Raw genomic sequence first — 21,630 nt, forward strand, 5'->3', positions numbered from 1 at the left:
TCCTACCATCGCTTTTTCCAAAACCATGTTCTAGGGAAGAGAAGTCACTACGTTGTCCTGATGTGGTGAGAGTGGTCAATGTCTATTTAAAGACGACGGCTCAGATGCCGAAGACTGATGTTTTATTTGTGCTGCCAGAAGGTCCTAGGAAAGGACAAGCAGAGTTGAAATCCACTATTTCTCTAGTCGTCTGTCCAGGACAGCACTAGAGAGATAGGCTCCACCTCCAGAGGCAGGAAACACAAACCAGAGGGCGGTCTCCGTCCCTTCCCCTTCAGTCTTTGTGTTTCCTCCACCGGAGGAGGAGGCTGGATCAGGAGCTCCCCTTCCCCTGACGGTGGGATAGCCCATAAGAGACGGGGAAGGTGTTCATTTTACCTGTTGGTAAACGGACGTTTTGAAGTCCTCCGGTCGGGTTGACTGCAGCTTCGAACCGGCGTTCTCCTTCTGAAGCCCGGGGAGGGCGTTCGTTTCCCCACCTGACAATAGGTTCAAAATTGGGCGCGAAGTCAGGTGGGGGGCGGGCACAGGCTTCGAGTTCCGGCCTGTGCGTCACAGGAGGAGGATAGAGGACTTCCGGCAATCCACTACCGGTTCCGGGTCGCGCGGCGAGCGTGGACGTTCGGGACCTTGGCGGCTATTTTAAAAAGCCGCAGCCACGAGGCGTTCGCACTGCATCGCTTTATCGCCATTACGAAGGGAAGCCTCCAGGCGGTTAGGCGTGTGCTTCAAGCGTTCGTGCTGCATCGCTTTATCGCCATTACGAAGGGAAGCCTCCAGGCGTGTTCCGATCGAAATGGATGCAGTGGAGAGTGGCAGTGGAGCCGAACCAGCTCAGGTAGGCAAACACAGAGGTGTCTTGTACCTACAGGGCTGGGAGAGAGGGGGGGGGAGTAATGGACTAATCAATGCATAGGCATTTTGAAATGGTCCAGGTGTATTTTTCCTCCCTCCCTCTCTCAAACAGGATCCGGACTAAAGAGTCTTGCGAATCCTGTTAGCGGTTGGTGGGGTGCACATAGGTGTTTGGTGAAGGCGTCCTATTTTGCTAAAGGTTTCGCTGACGTTGGCTTGTCTGTTTTTTCCCTTCCTTCTTCTCTCCTTCTCTTGCCTTAGGCTCTGCCCAAAGAACCAGAGAGGTCAGGGGGGAAGAAGAGATGTCCTTCATGTATGAATAAATTAAAAGAAGGATGGTCTAAGCCCCTTTGTAAACCATGCATAGACAAATTGGTCTATAAGGAAGCTACGGGAGCTTGTAAGGATTTGATTTCTGGAGTACAGAAAGAAATGGAGTCCATCAAAGCAATGTTAGCGAACCTTGAAACCCCAAAACCAGCCGCAGTTCCCTCTGCTTCCACCCCAGTAGTAGGTGACGAATCGGAGGAGGAGGAACTTGATTCTCTGGATGGCCTAAGTGAGGCGGCATCATCCAGAGATGTTCCTGTTCAAGGGTCAAGCTCTCCCAGATACAGGCTCTCACTCGAGGAGGTTGATGCCTTACTGGGGGTAATTTATGAGACGCTCGAAATCAGAGAGGAGCCAGTCTCCCTGTCCTTGCATGACCGGATGTATCAGACCCTAAAAACTGATTCAGTTAGGGTCTTTCCGGTTCATAGCACACTGATAGACTCAATCAAAAAAGAGTGGGAGGAGCCAGAGAAAAAGTTATTTTTCCCTAAAAGCATGAAGCGGAGATTCCCCTTCAGCGAGGACCCCTCTTGTGTTTGGAATAAAGTGCCCAAGGTAGACGCAGCTTTTTCCCAGTGTGCAAAGTCAACAGATCTCACCTTTGAAGACATGGGTGTTCTAAAGGAACCCATGGATAAAAGGATGGAGGTACTATTAAAGAGGTCATGGGAAGTAACCATGAATAACTTAAAACCTGCAATGGCCACGACAATAGTGGCTCGCAACTTGGAGGTCTGGCTGGAACAATTACAAGGCCACTTGGAAGGGGGGACCTCCAGAAAGGAAATTCTGGATTCCCTTCCTATGCTACATAAAGCAGCAGGCTATATAGCAGATGCCTCTGCGGAGTCTGTTAAATTGTCAGCCAGGACCGCTGCCCTCGTAAATTCATCGCGCAGGGCACTTTGGCTGAAGTCTTGGTCGGGTGACTCGGCCTCAAAAGTGAGGCCCCTTTGAGGGAGACCTTCTGTTCGGGCAGGACCTTGAGAAAGTCCTGGACCGTACTGCGGACAAGAAGAAGGCTTTTCCTGTGAAATCTAAGAAGACTACAGGTAAACGCTTTTTTCGTCCTCAAAGGCAGGGACAGTCACAAGGACAGACCTCTAAGGAGTCAACTCCTAAGAAACAGTGGATGGGAGGAAAACAGAAAAGCAATCTCTTTTCCTCTTCTAAAAAAAACCACTAAATCCCAGTGACGCGGTTCCTGTGGGGGGGAGACTGGGGCAGTTCCTCCCACAGTGGGAATACGCTACCCCAAATCCTTTTATCCTGAGGATCATCAGGGAGGGTTACAAAATACAGTTCAGACACATCCCACCTGCAAGGATGTGTCTGACCAAACCTCCCAAAGACCCCCAGAAAGCGTCAGCTTTGCTGTCGCAAATTGGCGATTTAATAGATCAGAGGGTTCTAGTGCCAGTTCCGCCACAGGAAATAAATCACGGTTTCTATTCACACGTGTTTGTAGTAAGGAAACCGTCAGGCAAATTCCGGTTGATCTTGAATCTGAAGTTACTGAACAAGTGGGTAACTTACAGGAAATTCCGGATGGAAACAATTTTTACAGTGAGATCAGTACTCCCTCCAAATTGTTTCATGGCCTCTCTCGATCTAAGGGACGCGTATCTTCACATCCCGATTCGAGAAGACTCTCAAAAGTATTTGAGGATAGCGATTCTTTGGGGAAGTCAGATTCGATACCTCCAATTCAGGGCCCTGCCATTCGGTCTGTCTTCTTCCCCCAGGATTTTCACCAAGGTCCTGGCAGAAGCATTGGCTCCCCTAAGACTGAAAGGGATCGCTGTCATACCGTACTTGGACGACCTTTTATTCTTTGCCCCCTCAAAACTCCAACTGCAGGGAGATCTGAGGGTAGCTATCTCTTGCCTAAAAAGGCTGGGGTGGTTGATAAACCAAGAGAAGTCACACCTGATACCAACACAGGCCTTACAGTATCTAGGTTTTCTGGTGGATTCAGTGTCACAGAAAGTCTTCCTCACAGAGGAAAAAGTGATAAAGGTGAAAGAGATAGTAACCTTCTTGCAGTCCAATCAGACAATTTCCATCAGGTCAGCTATGGCAGGGTTGGGCCTATTGGTGGCAACAATCCCTGCAGTTCCTTGGGCAAGAGCTCATTTCAGGTGTCTCCAGGCCAATATTCTGAGCAGCTGGGACGGGACACAAGAGTCCCTGGACGGGACTATCCATCTATCCTCAAAGACCAAAAGGTCTCTTTGGTGGTGGAAGAGAGAAGAGAACCTAGTACGGGGTCTTTGGTGGTCTCCTCCAGTTTTATGTTCGCATCACCACGGATGCCAGTGCTTGGGGCTGGTGGGGGGCCCACTTGGGGTCGAAGGTAGCCCAAGGATGCTGGGGGAAGACACAGTCCCAGAGGTCAGCCAATTGGAGGGAGTTGCAGGCAGTCTGGGAAGCCTTAAGGGTGTTCGCCAGGGATCTGAAGGACCACCATGTACAGGTCCTCTCGGACAGTATAGTGGCGGTTTCCTACCTAAACAAGCAGGGAGGAACAAGATGCCCGTCCTTGATCAAGCTAACAAGTACGATCATGCATTGGGCAGAAGAAAACCTTAAATCGGTTTCAGCGGTCCATCTAAAAGGGGTGGACAACCACCTGGCGGACTTTCTGAGTCAACACCGGGTGTACGAATCAGAATGGTCACTAAACAGGGAGATTTTCCAGATGTTAGTGCGCAAATGGGGTCTTCCGGAAGTGGACTTGTTCGCCAGGAAAGCGAACACCCAGGTCCCAGTATACTTCTCCCTAGAGAGGGAGGCAGGGGCAAAAGGGATAGACGCTTTGGCACAAAGCTGGGCTTTTCACATTTGCTACGCCTTCCCCCCATTCAAGCTAATTCCTCTAGTCCTGAGGAAATTTTTGCAGGAACAGACCACATTGATACTAGTGGTTCCGTATTGGTCCTCGGTACTGCTGGGCCTGACAGACGAACCTCCCCTCATACTGCCCGAGAGAGAGGATCTGCTGTCTCAGGGTCCAGTTCTGTTACAAGAACTACAGACCCTAAAACTATCGGCCTGGCGTCTGAAGAGAGTCTCTTGAAGTCTAAGGGACTCTCAGATAGGGTAATTAAAACACTTCTTTCTAGTAGGAAGAAGGTAACCCAAGCAATTTATGTTAAGTACTGGAAAGTTTTTTGTTCATGGTTGGACACTAAAAAGGTGTCTATAAGTATCCCGACAGTCTTGGAATTTTTACAAGTGTGGATAAGGGACTGGCCATTAGTACCTTTAAAGGTACAAATTGCGGCCCTGTCTGTTTTTTTGGATCAACCTCTGGCGATAGACCCGCTAGTTAGCAGGTTCTTTAAGGGGTTGACCAGGATTAAACCTGTTCCTTTCAAAATTTTACCCAAATGGGACCTGTCAATTGTGTTACAGGGATGGGTAAAAAAGTCTCTGGAAGAAGAACCTTCCCTGAGATGGATCACGCTTAAAACGGTGTTCCTAGTGGCTATTTCCACAGCCAGACGCATTAGCGAGCTTCAGGCACTTTCGGTGAAAGAGCAGTTTTTACAAATTTTTGAGGATAGGCTGGTGTTGCGCATGGACCCTGGGTTTTTACCCAAAGTAGTGACAAAATTCCACAGAACACAGGAAATGGTTTTGCCTTCGTTCTGTGGGTCTCCCACTAATCCTAAGGAGGTAGAGTTCAGCCAACTGGATGTGAGAGCCTGTGTCTTACAATATCTGGAGATGTCAAAAAACATTAGAAAATCAGATGCATTATTTGTTTTACATGCGGGTAAAAAATTGGGGTCACAAGCTTCAAAAAATAAAATTGCAAGGTGGATCAAACAAGCTATTGTAGAAGCCTACAAAGGAATGAAAATGTAATGTCCTTTTTCCCCCATGGCTCACTCCACACGGGCGCTATCGACCTCATGGGCAGAGCGAGCTGGAGCAACACCAGAACAAATTTGTCGAGCAGCAACTTGGTCAAGCTACTCGACGTTTATGAAGCATTACAGATTGGACCTTATCTCAGCGCAGGACCAGGCGTTTGGGAGAAAGGTCCTTCAAGCGGTAGTCCCCCCCTAATCTGGTAAGTTCTCGTTGATCCTCTCTAGTGCTGTCCTGGACAGACGACTAGAGAAAACGAGAGTTAGACTTACCGGTAACTCTGTTTCTAGGAGTCGTCCAGGACAGCATGGATTCCCTCCCTATATGCTGTTATAATGCTGGACAAGTGTTTTTGTCGTTACAGAAGCCGTTTCCGGGGAAGTTCTCGTTTACAAGACTGAAGGGGAAGGGACGGAGACCGCCCTTTAAAGATCTGGTTTGTGTTTCCTGCCTCTGGAGGTGGAGCCTATCTCTCTAGTGCTGTCCTGGACGACTCCTAGAAACAGAGTTACCGGTAAGTCTAACTCTCATTTTCTAAGTGGATTCGGCAAGTTCTAATTCAGGCTTATGGTTTAAAAGGTACGATTTCACCTTTTCAAGTCAAAGCGCACTCTACCAGAGCAGTTAGTGCTTCTTGGGCAGTGCATCACTAGGCCTCCATGGCTCAGATCTGAATGGCCGCAACTTGGTCTTCAGTACATACATTCACCAGAGCACGAGGTTTTGCCTGTAACTCCTCTCTTTGCAGGGCTGGACCCAGAGCGGCGGCGGCTTTCCTATATTCGCTCATCCCTACAGAAGCTCATAACTTTTTTTTCTTTTTAAAATCCCCCCTCCCCAGCCCTCCCTTCCTCCCTTCTCGCTGGGTCTCCACTGATCAAAGCAGCAATGCCGTTCACGCACACGCGAACTACAGCTAGTTTAAACAGAGGGAAGGATGTGCTGAATGACGGGGGTGTGGCTTAAGGTGCAGCGCCGTGGGCAGGACGTAAGTCCATGAGGAGACACAGCGCAGGTGCTGGGGACAAACCGAGACAGGCACAGACACTTCTCAGTTAATAGCTGCAGTCTGGGACACAGGAGCGCTGGGGGCACGTAAGGTTGCATATAGGCATTTCCAGTACAGAAAATAACATTTATACTCGGCACCTAAGCTGAAAAATATTGGCAGCATTGTTTTTGCTAGACTATTGCTCAGCGAGTTGTGCATTTACTTAGTGCCTTTGCTTTTTGTGCTCAGCACTATGGCTCCCAAAAAAGACACCATAAACGTACCAAAAATCCCACCCCCAGATGCTGAGAATTCCAGCCATGCCTCCACACTGTCATCCTCTCCTGAAATATCAGATATGGCAAGCCAGGTTGAGTCATTGGAACCAATTGGTGGTGCAGCTGCTTCTCACATTTTAGCCCCTGTATACATGACTGAAGATGCATTTTCCTCCGCCCTGCAGGGCCTAGAAGGAAGATTATCAGCTTTAATCGCAATCCTCCATCTAAAATGATAGGAAGCATGTTACATCCCCCTCCCCCACCTTAGACCCATTACCAAGGGATCAGTGGGTACAGGATGCGGTGTTACCCTCAGGCGATCAGGAGAAAAGGCAAACAGAGTACTCCTCTGCAGAGGAGACAACGGTGGATGAACCTTTTTCAGCCTCACAACCTGAGAAATTGCTGGTAAATCTCTTATGGAGATGGTTCGTGCCACTTTCAAGCTACCCCTAACGGAGTCAGCTGAAAGTTCTACTTCTTCTTTAGGTTCCTTAAAACCTTCACAGCCTTTGCATGCGTTTCCTGTCCATGCATTACTAGAACAGCTTATTTATGCTGAATGGGTTCACCCGGATAAGCATTTTCTCCCTCCAAAGAGATTCACAGCACTCTATGCCATGCAGGAGAAATTCACCAAAAAATTTGGAACAGCAGTTGACGCTGTGATTTTCAGTGTGAACAAGAGTCTAAGGCCGCGTACACACGCGGGGACTGTTCGCCCAACTTTGTCCGCTGAACAGTGTTTCGGCGGACAGTCCGCTCGTGTGTGGGCTTTCAGCGGACAGTTTCAGCGAACAGTCCGCTGAACAAGGTTTTTCGGAAATTCCGTAAAACTGTCCGCTGAAACTTTGTTTCAGCGAACAGTCCCCTCGTGTGTAGGCTTGTTCGTCAAACTAAGTTCCGCGCATGCTCAGAAAGGATTTACACGCCGAAAGTTATAATGCAGTGTATAGGACGTTGTATTTTCCGTCCCGTCGTACGTGCCGTTCACGTCATCGCGCACGGTTTCAGCAAACTGTTCGTTCGTCGTGTGTGGCCATGTCCGTCCATGCTAATTTTGAGCGGACTGTTTGCCGAAACTGTTTGACGGACAAAGTTGGGCGAACAGTCCCCGCGTGTGTACGCGGCCTAACTGGTCCAGTAGACAATGCACAAAATGATTAAGGATCCAACAGATAAAAAGTTGGAATTCCTGTTAAAATCCTCTTTTTCCTTGACAGGTGCCGTTACTCGGCCTGAAGCTGCTGCAATAGCCATCTGTCAGTCCCTAAATGACCAGTTTAAACAGGCCCTTATGGGGGTTCCTGCACAACAAGCCTGGGATTCAGCCAAACTGCCAGAGGCATTATGTTTTGCCATAGACGCCATGAAAGATTCTATTCACCAGGTGTCCCGCCTTGCTCTTGTGCTAGTACACATGCATAGGATCCTGTGGAGCAAAAATCTCCTTTTCATGGGGATTGGCTATTTGGGGATGATTTGAACAAATACAGCCAAATGATTTCTAGTAGGAAAAGTACACTTTTGCCAGTCAAAAGAAAGTATAAACGCCCTGCATTTAAAGTGCAAGTAAGCCCATCGATTTAAACTGTTAAAAAAAAAAAAAAATGCATGCCGGGATTGCTAACTGCACATTGGCTGTGTTCTCAGCCAAACTATCAAACCATCCAATGGCTGGTGTCATAACGAATCACATGTGCAGCACCATAGCAGTTAAAGATTAAACAGAGGCAAAGATGGCAGCTTCCTTGGCAGAAAACGATAGGGGAGTTTACTTCCACTTTAAGTGGACTCTTTCTCCTGTGCCAGGGGCATCTGCCTCTAGGCAGTGGTGATGGCCTGCACCATCAGACTCTAGAGGAAAGCCTCAGGGTCAGGCCCAGGCACAAAAGAAGTCCTGGGGGAGGAAACCTGCAAAGCAGAATTCCAAAGCCTGCTCATGAAGGGGCGCCCCCCCCCCCCTCGCCAGGGTGGGGGGCAGACTTTTGCAATACTCAGAAGTCTGACAAGAGGAAATTCAGAACAGATGGGTCATCTCAAAGGTGTCCTTAGGGTACAAACCATCTCTAATCAACTCTATAAGAGAGCTGGTGTGGATGGTCAGGTCAAAAGGAGATCCCTACATTCGCCTTTGCATGAGGTTGTTAGGAAAGATTGTGGCTTCATTCAAAGGGGTTCCCTATGACCAGTTCCATTCAAGACTGTTGCAAAACAGTATACTGTCTGCTTGGAACAAAACGATTCAAGCTCTAGACTTGTCAATGCGGCTGTCCCCAAGTGTGTCCCAAAGCCTAATCCAAAGTTAGCCACCCTCGGAGGTATATCATGGGCATAATTCTTGCCTTTCTACAATTAGGGTTAGAGATGAAGTTGGCCTTGAGTACTATTAAGGACCAAGTCTCAGCTTTATCGGTCTTATTTCAAAGACTGCTTGCTATACATTTTTTAGTCCAGGTTTTATGCAAGGGGTGATGCGTCTTAATCCGCCAGTTAAATCACCTTTGAACCCTTGGGATTTGAACTTAGTTTTGTCAAGTGTTACAAAAACAGCCATTTGAACCGATACAGCATATTCGCTTAGTCCTTCTGACAAGGAAGCTATTGTTCTTGGTTGCTATATCTTCAGCAAGGAGGATTTCGGAATTGGCTGCTCTTTCGTGTAAAGAGCCATGCTTGATTATTCATGAGGACAGAGTGGTGTTGTGCCCTCATCCCGATTTTTTTCCAAAAGTGCTCTCAAGTTTCCACCTGAACCAAGATATTGTCCTGCCATCGTTTTTTCCAAAACCATGTTCCAGAGAAGAGCAGTCACTACATTGTTTTGATGTAGTGAGAGAGGTCAAAGTCTAGTTAGACTGCTCAGATTCGGAAGACTGATGTCTTATTGTTCTGCCAGAGGGTCCTAAGCCCTTGTACACACGGTCGGAAATTCCGACAACCAAATCCGTCGGATTTTGTCTGTCGGATTTTGTCTGTCGGATTTTGTCTGTCGGATTTTGTCTGTCGGATTTTGTCTGTCGGATTTTGTCTGTCGGATTTTGTCTGTCGGATTTTGTCTGTCGGATTTTGTCTGTCGGATTTTGTCTGTCGGATTTTGTCTGTCGGATTTTGTCTGTCGGATTTTGTCTGTCGGATTTTGTCTGTCGGATTTTGTCTGTCGGATTTTGTCTGTCGGATTTTGTCTGTCGGATTTTGTCTGTCGGATTTTGTCTGTCGGATTTTGTCTGTCGGATTTTGTCTGTCGGATTTTGTCCGTCGGATCTTGTCCGAAACTGTTGCATACACACGGTCGGACAAAGTTGTCGAAAAATCAGATTTTTCAGAACGTAATGACGTAATTTCGTTGCGATGGGACTACGTTCAGGCTAGTAGCCAATAGCTTTGATGTAGGAATTTGATCTGAGCATGCGTGGCACTTTGTCCGATCGAAATTCTCTACACATGATCGGAGTATGTCCTATCGGACCAGTTTGTCGGAAAATATTTCCAGCAAGTTGGAAAATTTGGTCCGACGGATATTCCGACGGAAACAGTCCGTGCATACCACACACAGTCGGATTATCCGACAACACGGTCCGATAGGACACATTCTGATGGATTCTCCAACCGTGTGTACAAGGGCTTAGAAAGGACAGGCAGCATTTAAATCCACTGTTGCTAAGTGGATTTGGCCAGTTATAATTCAGACTTATGATTTAAGGCATAAGATTCCACCTTTTTCAGGCCAAAGCGCACTCTACTAGGGCGGTTAGTGCTTCTTGGGCAGTGTGTCACCAGGCCTCCATTGCTCAGATCTGTAAGGCCGCAACCTGGTCTTAAGTTCATACATTCACCAAGTTTTATCAGGTGGATGTAAGAAGGCATGAGGATATCGCCTTTGGGCACAGTGTGCTGCAGGCAGCAGTATAGGTCCTCAAATCTAGGGGTGCCCTACAGGTTGTCTCTCCATTCCCTCAAATAGCATTGCTATGGGACATCCCACATAGTGATTACTATGGTGCTCTGTGTCCCATGATGTATGATAAAGAAAATAGGATTTTTATAATAGCTTACCTGTAAAATCCTTTTCTTGGAATACATCATGGTACACAGAGGTCCCTCCCCTCTTTTGGGGTTTAGGTATATTGTTTTCCTGCAAAAACTGAGGTACTCCTGGTAGGAAGAGGGGTTATACAGGGAGTGAACTTCCTGTATCGGGTATACCAGTGTCCATCACCTGAAGGTGCCTATATACCCACATAGTGATTACTATGGTGCTCTGTGTCCCATGATGTACTCCAAGAAAAGGATTTTACAGGTGAGCAGTTATAAAAATCCTAATTTTTCAACCTCTAAACACTGCTCTTCTAATATGCCTGTAAACAACTCTGTGTGCATGGCCACATAGGCTAATATAGAGGTGCATTTAGAGGCTGAAAAAAAATGTGAAAGTAACATTTTTAGTAGAATCAAAAGTATAATTTTCTGGCATGGCTCTTCAAAGTAGTGTAATGTTCTGTGCAATGTTTGATCCAGTTGATGTAGTTAACAGATTTAAAAAGGAATTGTGGAACAAGATTAGCTTTTGAAGGTTTATCATATGGTTGAGCATACATATGACATTTGTAGTCATTTGTCTGCTACCTGCCTCTATAAGTCCAGCATACCTATAGCATTTGTGCTTATCTTGAGTATTAACTGCTTCCTATACACCATGCGTGTATATACATCCTGGGATGGGAGCAGCGATATCTCGGTCATCGCTGCAGCAATGATCAAAATATAATTTTTTAGAGCAGGTGATTCTAAATTAAGTAAAAGTGATCCAAGTGCCTATATAGCAACTGGATCAGTTTTACAGGCGGCTTTCCTGTCCAATTGGGGAGCATGGTAACAACATGACTGTCCACTTCAAATGTCTGAGACTGAATGAGAGGAACATCTGTTCTCCCTCCCCGTGACTTCAAAAACCAAAAAGTGGCTCGCTGAGATGGCTATCAGTCCAGGCACCTAAAAGATCTGGACTCCTAGAGTCAGGATGACACGGTGCCTGGAATGATATTTGTGATGTCAGCAGAGAGTGGACTTCAGTCTGCTCTCTACTGAAAACTGGACACAGGAGTTCAAAACGAATTGCTTAGGAGAAGCCCAATGAGCTCAGGCTGGGACATCTCCTTTAACTATAAATATAACCTAAAATGCAATAACACCACAGAATTGGTGCTTCATAGAAATGTTTTCCTTGCAAAAAGCTGCAGAGTATGATAAAATGAAACCCTGCATTAATTATTTAACAAGCCCTCGAAGATCTTACCATTCTGTACTTTCTAAAGAACAATATATACATTTTTTTTTTGTGAAAGTACAGCTTCCCTATGTAGCAACATACCATTCATGTACTTCTGTTGCAGAAAATAATATTGTTTCTATGTTCTAGGGCAGGCATTACCTCATTCTCCAGTTTCTTCTATACAAAATGCCTTCACGACTTACTGGTATATGCCCTGCAGGATGGGAGAACTGTTAGCCCAAAGATGAGCTGGTTGAACAGAAAAAAAATTATTTGATTCCCTCGTCCACACACTCAAGTGTGTGGATGGGGAAATCTTCCCACTGAGCTTTGTATCCTGACAGTAAGGAGACTTACCTGTTGTCAGATTACACCGATAAGCATTGCAGGCCATAACCAGCAGCACTGATCGGGCAGTGAAAAACGACAGGTTAGTTGTACAGAAGTTGATTGGTAGATGGACTACTGCACAACCTCCCTGCCCATAACTGGTTCAAAATTCAGCCAGTCCCTGCTGAAACAGGTGAATTTCGATCCATTTATGGCGGCTTTCATAGAGTGAGGAAGTACTTGGGCAGCTAACCACATTAAAACACACCCTGCACCTGCCCTCCCACGCCAGGGGATTGCTTCTACCCACCTCTGTAATTCCATGCAGTCATTGTCGGTGAGCACAATTCTCCCTGACTATACAGCCGGTGGATTGTTGATTTGACAAGGTGTGCAGGATATGCGCAATCACATAATGGCCTATGTGGAGCAAAGCTGTAGTACTGAAATCAGAAAGTGTCCCTGGAAGTCTGTAAAGCTCACCATACACTATACAATCTGATTGTACAACCTCCTTTAGATCTATCATTAACAATGTAGTGCACGGCCTGCTTGATTGTATGCAGAGTGATTAGATAGGTGCAACAGAGGTGGGGGAATGCATGTCTCCATATACTGGGACTTTAAATGAAGCGCACAAGGAAAGGGGGTAGTGCGTCTCCATCCCTAATCTAAATTCAAAAAATAATAAGAGTATGGGCCTTTAGATGAGGCAGGCTCAAACACAACGTAAAAGTAAAGAATTTTTTATTGCACATGAATGTCAAATTGCGTAACATTGTATATGACAAATAGTTGCTCAATGCATATGCAGACATCTTGGAGAGTACATAGTATACATATAAACAGGATTTAAAACATGATTACCATAACAGGTGAACAATTGTACATGTTTCATAAGTATAATAAAAATAGACCTAGTAATATACATTTAAATTCATAAGATGTTGATGGAAATGTGAGGGGTTACACCCTCAAAAGCTCGACGCATTTCGTCGGTAAGCCGACTCATCAGGAGTGGATGCTGAATATCTGTAAGTAATGGCAGATGTTCTCAATCAAAAAAAAAGCCCATGATATGGAAAGTATTATACTGTATGTGAAGAGGTTTATATAGAAAAAAGATGGTCAAGTCCACAAACTTACATCCCATTGCAATACTGAGCTCGAAAGATCCTGATATGCAGGAGTCTTGATGCAGTGACTCCTGCATATCAGGATCTTTCGCGTTCAGCATTCCAATGGGATGTACGTTTGTGGACTTGACCATTTTTTTTTTCTCTTGTTTTTTAACATCTTATGAATTTAACTGTATATTACTAGGTCTATTTTTATCATACTTATGAAACATGTACAATTGTTCCCCTGTTGTGGTAATCGTGTTTTACATCCTGTTTATATGTATACTATGTACTCTCCAAGATGTCTGCATATGCATTTAGCAACTATTTGTCATATACAACGTTGCGCAATGCAATAAAAAAATTATTTACTTTTACGTTGTGTTTGAGCCTGCCTCATCTAAAGTCCCATACTCTTAGACCCCTTTCACACCAGGGCGTTTTGCAGGCGCTATATCGTTAGAAATAGCGCCTGCAAAATGCCCTAAAGAAGCTGTAATACCGCCGGCAAAACGCCGCTATTGCAGCGTATTGCCGGCGGTTTTAACCCTTTCGCGGCCACTAGCGGGGGGGTAAAAGTGCCCCGCTAGCGGCTGAAATGCGCCGCAAATCCGGCGGTAAAACACCGCTAGAAATAGCGGCGTTTTACCGCCCATGCTATCGGCGGTGTGGTGTGAAAGGGGTCTTGGAAAGATAGATATGCGTGTTCTCTAATATGTTTTGGTAAATGTAAAGGAGATCATACAGAAATTGTACAGTTAGCTGGTATAGTGTTTACCCCCTTTTTATATGCCTTAAATTAACTATGAATACTTGACACGTGGGATTTTATCCAGCTATGTTGTTGCTGTGTATACGTTGCACTGCAATGACTTCCTTTATACACTAATAAATAAGTACTATTGTGATTATACTTACAAGTTTTGACAAAATTTGAATACATCTCTAGAAGTATTATGTTGGATTTTATAGTTGCAGCTGCAACAAAGATGACAGCATTTTACAAAGGATAATTTTAATAAATTTTAATATTTATATAATAATATTTAATAACCTTTTAATATTTGTACGCACACTTATTGTATTGTGATTACCCTGCAGGAGCTACTACTTATGGAACAAGTGAAGGACTTTGCTGCTAATGTGTATGAGGCTTTCAGCACACCCCAGCAACTAGAGAAGTAGTGTCGCTCCACTGGGCACCAATGTGCCAGACCTCTCCTCAGAATCCAGAGGAACACTAATGTTTACAGATTGTGCGTACCATTCCTTTTTAATTAAAGTAAGGTAAAATTACTGCATCCTGACCAGAAGAATGGATACTTTGCCTAACGCGACAATGGACAGCAATTTTTACATTCAGTCAGTGCAGAATCAACATCTGTTTTATATTTTCCATCATGTTATTTGCTGCAGGTTTGTGAGAAGTATTCAACATATGAGTCTTTAATTATTAGTTTAAGTAATTTATTAATCTGCATTTTCATATAAGTGAGTCAGTAAAGTTATAAACAAAATGAATGTGGCATGGCTAACACACTGTGTTCAAATAAGACTCCTAACTTGCCTTAATAGCCAATTGTTGTAACCAGCATATTGCTGCACTGTAAAATATTTTAATATTGCTAAACCTATTGGTAATAAAAATTGGATTTTACTGATGAATAGGCCTAGCTGCTACCAGTAAGTACATTTGTGATGAATTTACCATATTCATGCTGCTTTTCTGGATGGAACACCTTCTTCTGCTTTGCTAGCCATATCCACAGCAAGTTTCAGACAGTTTAGCCTATGTTTGATCAACTTTTAATGAAAATTAACTGTGAGGATTGGATGGCATTGGTTCTAAAATATAGTACTGTGCAAAAGTTTTAGGCAGGTGTGAAGAAAGGCTGTATATATATATTTTTTTTTTATCAACTTACAAAATGCAAAGTGAGCGAACAAATCAAAATTTGGTGTGACGACCCTTTGGCTTCAAGTCAGCATCAAATCTTATACTTGCACAAAGTCTGTGGTTTTGTAGGTTTAGAGTATGATTAACCAGTTACACCAAGTAGGTTCTAATGATCATCAGTTTCAAATATAGGTTGAAACAGTCAAAATTAAAATTTGGACACCTTGGTTACTGTAAAGTCTCTTTTTTTTTTTTTTTTTTTTTTCCTCACCCCACCCCTTTTCTTATCCACCTCCTTACTGTTTATTTTGCAGAACTAACCTTAAGTATAGATCTAGAAATCATATGACTATTTTAATTCATTGCTAAATATATCCTTAAATAGAGATTTTTATTAATCTTATCGATATATCTGTAATATTATTACCAAATTTTGTATTTTCTTGATGTTAATTTGATCTTTTTTTATTTCTATATATCTGGAAAAATACAGAAAGTATATATGAAATAAAGAAACAGTCAATAACAGAAATAGCTGTGCATGGGGCTGGGTGAGCAACAGCCAAACTCTGCTACTAAGGTGAGGTTGTGGAAGACCGTTTCATGTCACAGGTCACATGGCAAGACTGAGAACAGCAACAAGACGCAATGTAGATTTACTGCATCAGTGAGGTCTCTCCCAGGAAAAATTTCAAAGCAGACTGGGGGGGCTTAAGGTGTGCATGTTCAAGCTGTTTTGAAAAAGCACAAAGAAACGGGCAACGTTGAGGTCCGTAGAGGCAGTGGACGGTCAAGGAAACTTAATGCAGCAGATGAAAGACTGTTGCGTTTGATTCAAATATATGTCTGTTTTATGATTCTTTTTTTTTTTTCTCAGACTTGCATAAGAAGAATATGTTCAGATGTTTGTCTTGGAGGCAGATATTAAGTTTCTTGGAGTGTTTTGAGTGGATACTTATCAAATGCCCTGGATACAACGTAACATAGATACCATTGTTGGATTTCAGTTGACAGTTGGACCAATCTATTCTGTAACCAGGTCAAACACAGCTTGACTTTTTGACATGTATGACCTTTAGCATGTATGATACAGCAGTTCCATCTGGAGGTTGAATTAGGGCTCATTTACACTTGCTTCGGCTTCAATGCACATTAACGGCTAGTTTACACTTTCTTCAAAACAAGGCTTAGGACAGGCTTTGGTAAAGCTCTCTGAACGCTAGTCAAAGCCCCATCATTAAATAAAATGTTAGCTTACAACAACGAACAGCTTTACTCCTTGCTTTTGTTTTGCTTTGCTTCAAAAATTATACCCCATGTAGCTTTAGTGGGGCTTCAAAGCCTCCATAGAAGTCTATGGCAAAGCTCGCTGGAAGCCGTATCGAAGCCCCACCCTTTCACTTGATCTTTATGCTTTCACCTGATCTTCAGCAACCACTTATAGATTAAGCCTGGGATCCTCTTTGCCTACGGAGATTGTGAACCCACTGTAGCCGGAGTTACAGTGTAAATTTTCAGTTTATTTTTACTGTTTACACAACATAGTTTCTGCTTATTTGCTATGAAGTAGGTTGCATTTTGCTTGTTGTATGTATATCTTCTAGTCTTGTATTGTATTCCTAAAAGAATTGTAATAGTTTTGTATGTACAGAATTTTATTTTTCATTTAGTAAAAGCACATTATCCACTTCAGTCCCAGAAGGATTTACCCCCTTATTGACCAAAGCATTTTTTGCGATACGGCACTGCGTTGCTTTAACTGACAATTGCGCGGTCCTGCAATGTTGTACCCAAACAAAATTGATGTTCTTTTCCCACAAATAGAACTTTCTTTTGGTGGTATTTGATCACCTCTGTGGTTTTTATTTTTTGTGCTATAACCAAAAAAGATAAAATTTTGAAAACAAAACAATTTTTTACTTTTTGCTATAATAAATATCCCCCCCAAAAACTATTTCTTCATCAGTTTAGGCCAATATGTATTCTACGTATTTTTGGTAAAAAAAACCCGCAATAAGCGTATATTGATTGGATTGTGCAAAAGTTATAGCGTCTAAAGAATCAAGGAAAGATTTATGGCATTTTTATTATAATATTTTTTCCTAATAATGGCAGCAATCGGCAATGAATTTTTTTTTTTTTTCTTTTTTTTTTTTTTGGGACTGTGACACTTTTGACACCACTGACATTTATACAGCAATCGGTGCTATAAAAATGCACTGATTACTGTATAAATGACACTGGCAGGGAGGAGGTTAACACTAGGGGGCAATCAAGGGGTTAAGGGTTCCCTAGGGAGGTGCTTCTAACTGGGGGGGGGAGTGGACTGACTGGGAGAAGAGAGATTGCTGTTCCTGATCACTAGGAACAGACTATCTTTCTCTACTCCCCTGACAGAACAGGGACCTGTTTGTTTACATTGACAGATCCCTGTTCTAACTCTCTGTGGAGTGATCGTGGGTGACCGGCGGACATCGTTGCTGAGCCCGCTGTATCTATTACACGAACCAACGTACCCATATGGCGATTCGTACAATAGAGCCGACCTATGGTGGCTGGTCGACAAGTGGTTAATACACCACAGAGGTCTAAGCTTCATTGAATTATTGCAACGTGATCTTAATAGATACAAAAGCAAAACAAAGACGCATCATGCTTACTTCCTTTTGCTATCAGACGTTCAGCAGTGAAGAGAAGTCTGGCCAGAAATCATCTTCATGGAAGAATTGAGGCCAAAAAGCCATACCTCTGGCATGGAAAAATGTAGGAACTGGGGTGCAAAAAAATGGCAGCAGGGGCTCTGGTCTGATAAGTCAAAATTTTTAAATATTTGGCTGTAGCAGAAGGCAGTTTGTTTGCCGAATGGCTGGAGAGAGGTCCAATAATGGGTGTCTGCAGGCAATAGTAAAACATGTGGAGGTTCCTTGCAAGTTTAGGGCTGCATTTCTGCAAATGAAGTTGGAGATTTGAACAGGATCAATGGTGTCCTCAATGCTGAGAAATACAGGCAGGTACTTATCCATCTAGCCATACCATGAGGGAGTTGTGTGATTGGCCCCCAAATTTATTCTGCAGCAGGACAACAACCCCCAAACATACAACCAATGGGATTAGGAACTATCTTAAAGCATAGAGAAGAACATGGAATCCTGGAAGTGATGGTTTGGCTCCCACAGAGCCCTGAGCTCAACATCACTGAGTCTGTCTGGGATTACATGAAGAAACAGAAGGATTTGAAGCAGCCTGCATTCACAGAAGATCTGTGGTTAGTTCTTCAAGATGTTTGGATCAACCTACCTGCTGAGTTCCTTGAAAAACTGTGTGCATGTGTACCTAAAAGAATTGATTCTGTTTGGAAAGCGAAGTGGTCACACCAAATATTGAATTGATTTGGATTTCTCGTCTGTTCATTTACTTTCCATTTTGTTAATTGATAAAAAATAAACTATTTATACGTCTATTTCTGAAGGCAGTCTTAATTTACAGCATTTTTTTTCACACCTGCTTTAAAACTTTTGCACAGTAGTGTACATTTTTAAGATTCGGCTGTAAATAAGATTTTGCAGAGGGCATTAACCAGTATTAGGATTGAATTCCAACTGAGATAACTAGTGTAACCTGCAGTTTGGGTGCATTTTTTGTTTGTACTGCTATTGAAAAATAAGCATGAGGGCATACAACGTGTGGTGATGTGCATACCAAATATCAAAATTCTGCTTTCATTATTGCAGAACAATAAGCAGTTCAGAATGATTGCTGTGGGATGATGCATTGTTTTATTAAATACATTTGTTAATAACGGTTTACATATTGCATACCTGTGATGGCTAACCAATGGCCCACAAGCTACTTAGACCCTACAGAGCTTTGTTTAACTGCACTCTGCTGAGTAGCATCATCCTGGATTTTTATGTGGTCCAAGTGCACACAGTCGGACAAATGATAATCTAGACCAGGGATTGGGAACAAGTCAGTTTCGATCTACCCAGTGATGGCAGCCATGTCACTGGTGGATCACAATTGGGCTTTACTGTCTGTATCACCCCACTGAGAAGAGTAGTGACAGCAGCTTCAATACCCCTGTCAGATAGCAGCAGGAGTGGCAAGCCAACGCTGGGGAAGAGGAGAGAGCCGGGAGGTGGTGCAGGCTGCTTTCGCCTAGACCTCCTTTCCAGGAAAGATGTTGAATTTGGTCAGAGGGAGGAAAAGAAGAAAGTCTGTCACCTTTTTGGCTGCTTGGTGGGTGCAGTGTGTTGTGTGCTTCCTGAAATGCCATAAAAAGCTGTAATGATGTTTTCGGCATGTGAGTGGCTGTGTATATTAGGGGGGAAGTAGCTGTTGGGTTGCCCGGGGGGGTGGGAGAGGGTAACTACTGGTTGGACTTCACTTACATTACTACTCATACTTTTTAATGTGGCCATGCTAAGCTATCTCCTTAAAGTGCCCCACCCTCACTGATCTTTGATCTCTTGTTGTTCGGATAGATTTTCACCTCTCCAGGCTTCCCTGACCATTCATGTTCTTCTATACAGTATATACCGCCTAGCCATCCCCAACCTAAATGGCTAATAAGTATTTAAAGCATGGGTGTCCAACCTGCGACCCAGAAGAGTTCAGAATGTGACTCGGGCGTGGCTGGAGTAATGCCCTTCGAGAAAAGTCAGGGCCTTATATGCATAGAGGCCGGGGCGGCCATCACAAAGAGTCCAGGATCAGGCTCCCACAGAGCCCTGATCTCAACATCACTGAGTCTGATAGGAGGTCGGGTTGCCTTTTTGTAAAAGCAACAGCAAATGCAGGGACTCCACATAGCGCCAAACAAGTAAATGCCACCTGGCTGTATCATGGGGGTTCTGGGGAGGGCTGCACCCCCAGATTTTAGTTGCGTCCCCTGCCTACAACTTCCCCTCTATCTCTCTACACAGCACATAACAAGGTTGCTAACTGTCATTAAATTAAGGACAGTTTGTTAAATTCATGATTTTTACATCTGTCCATCAATGTCTGTTACAAACATGCAGTCTGCTACAAACATGCAGTCTGCATGTCTGTAATGGATATTCACAGAAAGATGTATAAATCATGGATTTTACAAACTGTCCATGAATTTAGGCTAGGTTAACACTACTGCGGGTGGTAGCGGGTGCAGGAATCACTGCTGTTCTCGCACCCACAGCCAAAACACGCTGCTCTTTAAAGTTGCGCGGGGCTGCTGGTCATTCTTAATGGCACCCCCACACATTTAACCACTTGACATCTGGAAGATTTACCCCCCTTCTTGACCAGGCCATTTTCCGCGATATGGCACTGCGTTACTTTAAATGACAATTATGCGGCAGGGCAACACTGTACCCAAATAAAATTTTATGTCTTTTTTTCCCCCACAAATAGAGCTTTCTGTTAGTGGTATTTGATCACCTGCAGTTTTTATTTTTAGCGCTTTAACCACTTAAGGACCGCCGTATTGCCATTGTACGTCATTACAATGGCACAGGCAGGCACAAGCATGTAGATGTATGTGCCTGCCTTCCAGCGGGTGGGGGGTCCGATCGGACCCCCTCCCGCTGGACACGGCGGTCCGTTTCCCTCCAGGAGCGATCCGTGATGAGGGGATGGCCGTTGGTTTCTGGCCACCCCCTCTGGATCGCTCCTGGCCAATGACGAACTTCCTCCCACTGTGTATTGTTTACACAGGAAGGAGGAAGTGATGTCATTCTCCTCGGGGCGGTCTTTTTGACCGGACTATGAGGAGAAGACTAAAAGTAAGTGTGCACCAACACTACACTGACATGTAGGTACACACAGGCACACAAACCCCCCCCCCCCCCCCCGATCGCCCCCCGATCCCCCCCCAGTCACAGTGTCACTGATTGCAGTGATCATTTCTTTACTGATCACTGTATTCAGTGTCAGTTGTGACAGTAAAAACTGTCAGGACAGTTAGTGTTAGGTCCAGGGTAGCCCCCTATCACCCCCCAATAAAGATTTAACCCCCTGATTGCCCTTAGAGTTAACCCTTTAACCCCCTTTTGCCAGTGTCACTAAGCGATCATTTTTCTGATCGCTGCATGTGTCGCTACTGTCGCTAGGTAGCTAGTTATTTTTTAGGTTCACTGCCAGGTTTTTATAGCGCTAGGTACCCCGATATACTACCCAATAATGGTTTTAACCCCCTGATTGCCGCTAGTTAACCCTTTCACCCCCTTTTGCCAGTGTCACTAAGCGATCATTTTTCTGATCGCTGCATGTGTCGCTACTGTCGCTAGGTAGCTAGTTATTTTTTAGGTTCACTGCCAGGTTTTTATAGCGCTAAGTACCCCGATATACTACCCAATAATGGTTTTAACCCCCTGATTGCCGCTAGTTAACCCTTTCACCCCCTTTTGCCACTGTCACTAAGCGATCATTTTTCTGATCGCTGCATTAGTGTCGCTACTGTCGCTAGGTAGCTAGTTATTTTTTTAGGTTCACCGCCAGGTTTTTATAGCGCTAGGTACCCCGATATACTACCCAATAATGGTTTTAACCCCCTGATTGCCCCTAGTTAACCCTTTCACCCCCTTTTGCCAGTGTCACTAGGCGATCGTTTTTCTGATCGCTGCATTAGTGTCGCTAGTGTCGTTAGGTAGCTAGTTATTTTTTTAGGTTCACCGCCAGGTTTTTATAGCGTT

The 21,630-nt window shown here is 44.2% G+C and overlaps 1 protein-coding gene across 1 annotated transcript in view; it reads left to right on the forward strand.

Annotated features, from left to right (window-relative positions):
- The window catches only part of PEX3 (peroxisomal biogenesis factor 3), a 72,616-nt gene extending 57,889 nt beyond the window's left edge, over nucleotides 1-14,727 (forward strand). Inside the window, exon 13 of the mRNA XM_077486710.1 lies at nucleotides 14,164-14,727. Coding sequence (XP_077342836.1) covers nucleotides 14,164-14,247 — 84 coding nt within the window. The 3' untranslated portion in view covers nucleotides 14,248-14,727. The remainder of the gene's footprint in view (nucleotides 1-14,163) is intronic.
- Nucleotides 14,728-21,630: the final 6,903 nt, after the last annotated feature.

Source organism: Lithobates pipiens, unplaced genomic scaffold, assembly GCF_037356315.1.
Source record: "Lithobates pipiens isolate NorthernLeopardFrog02 unplaced genomic scaffold, aLitPip1_a1.2 Scaffold_18, whole genome shotgun sequence".
Classification (NCBI taxonomy): Eukaryota; Metazoa; Chordata; class Amphibia; order Anura; family Ranidae; genus Lithobates; species Lithobates pipiens.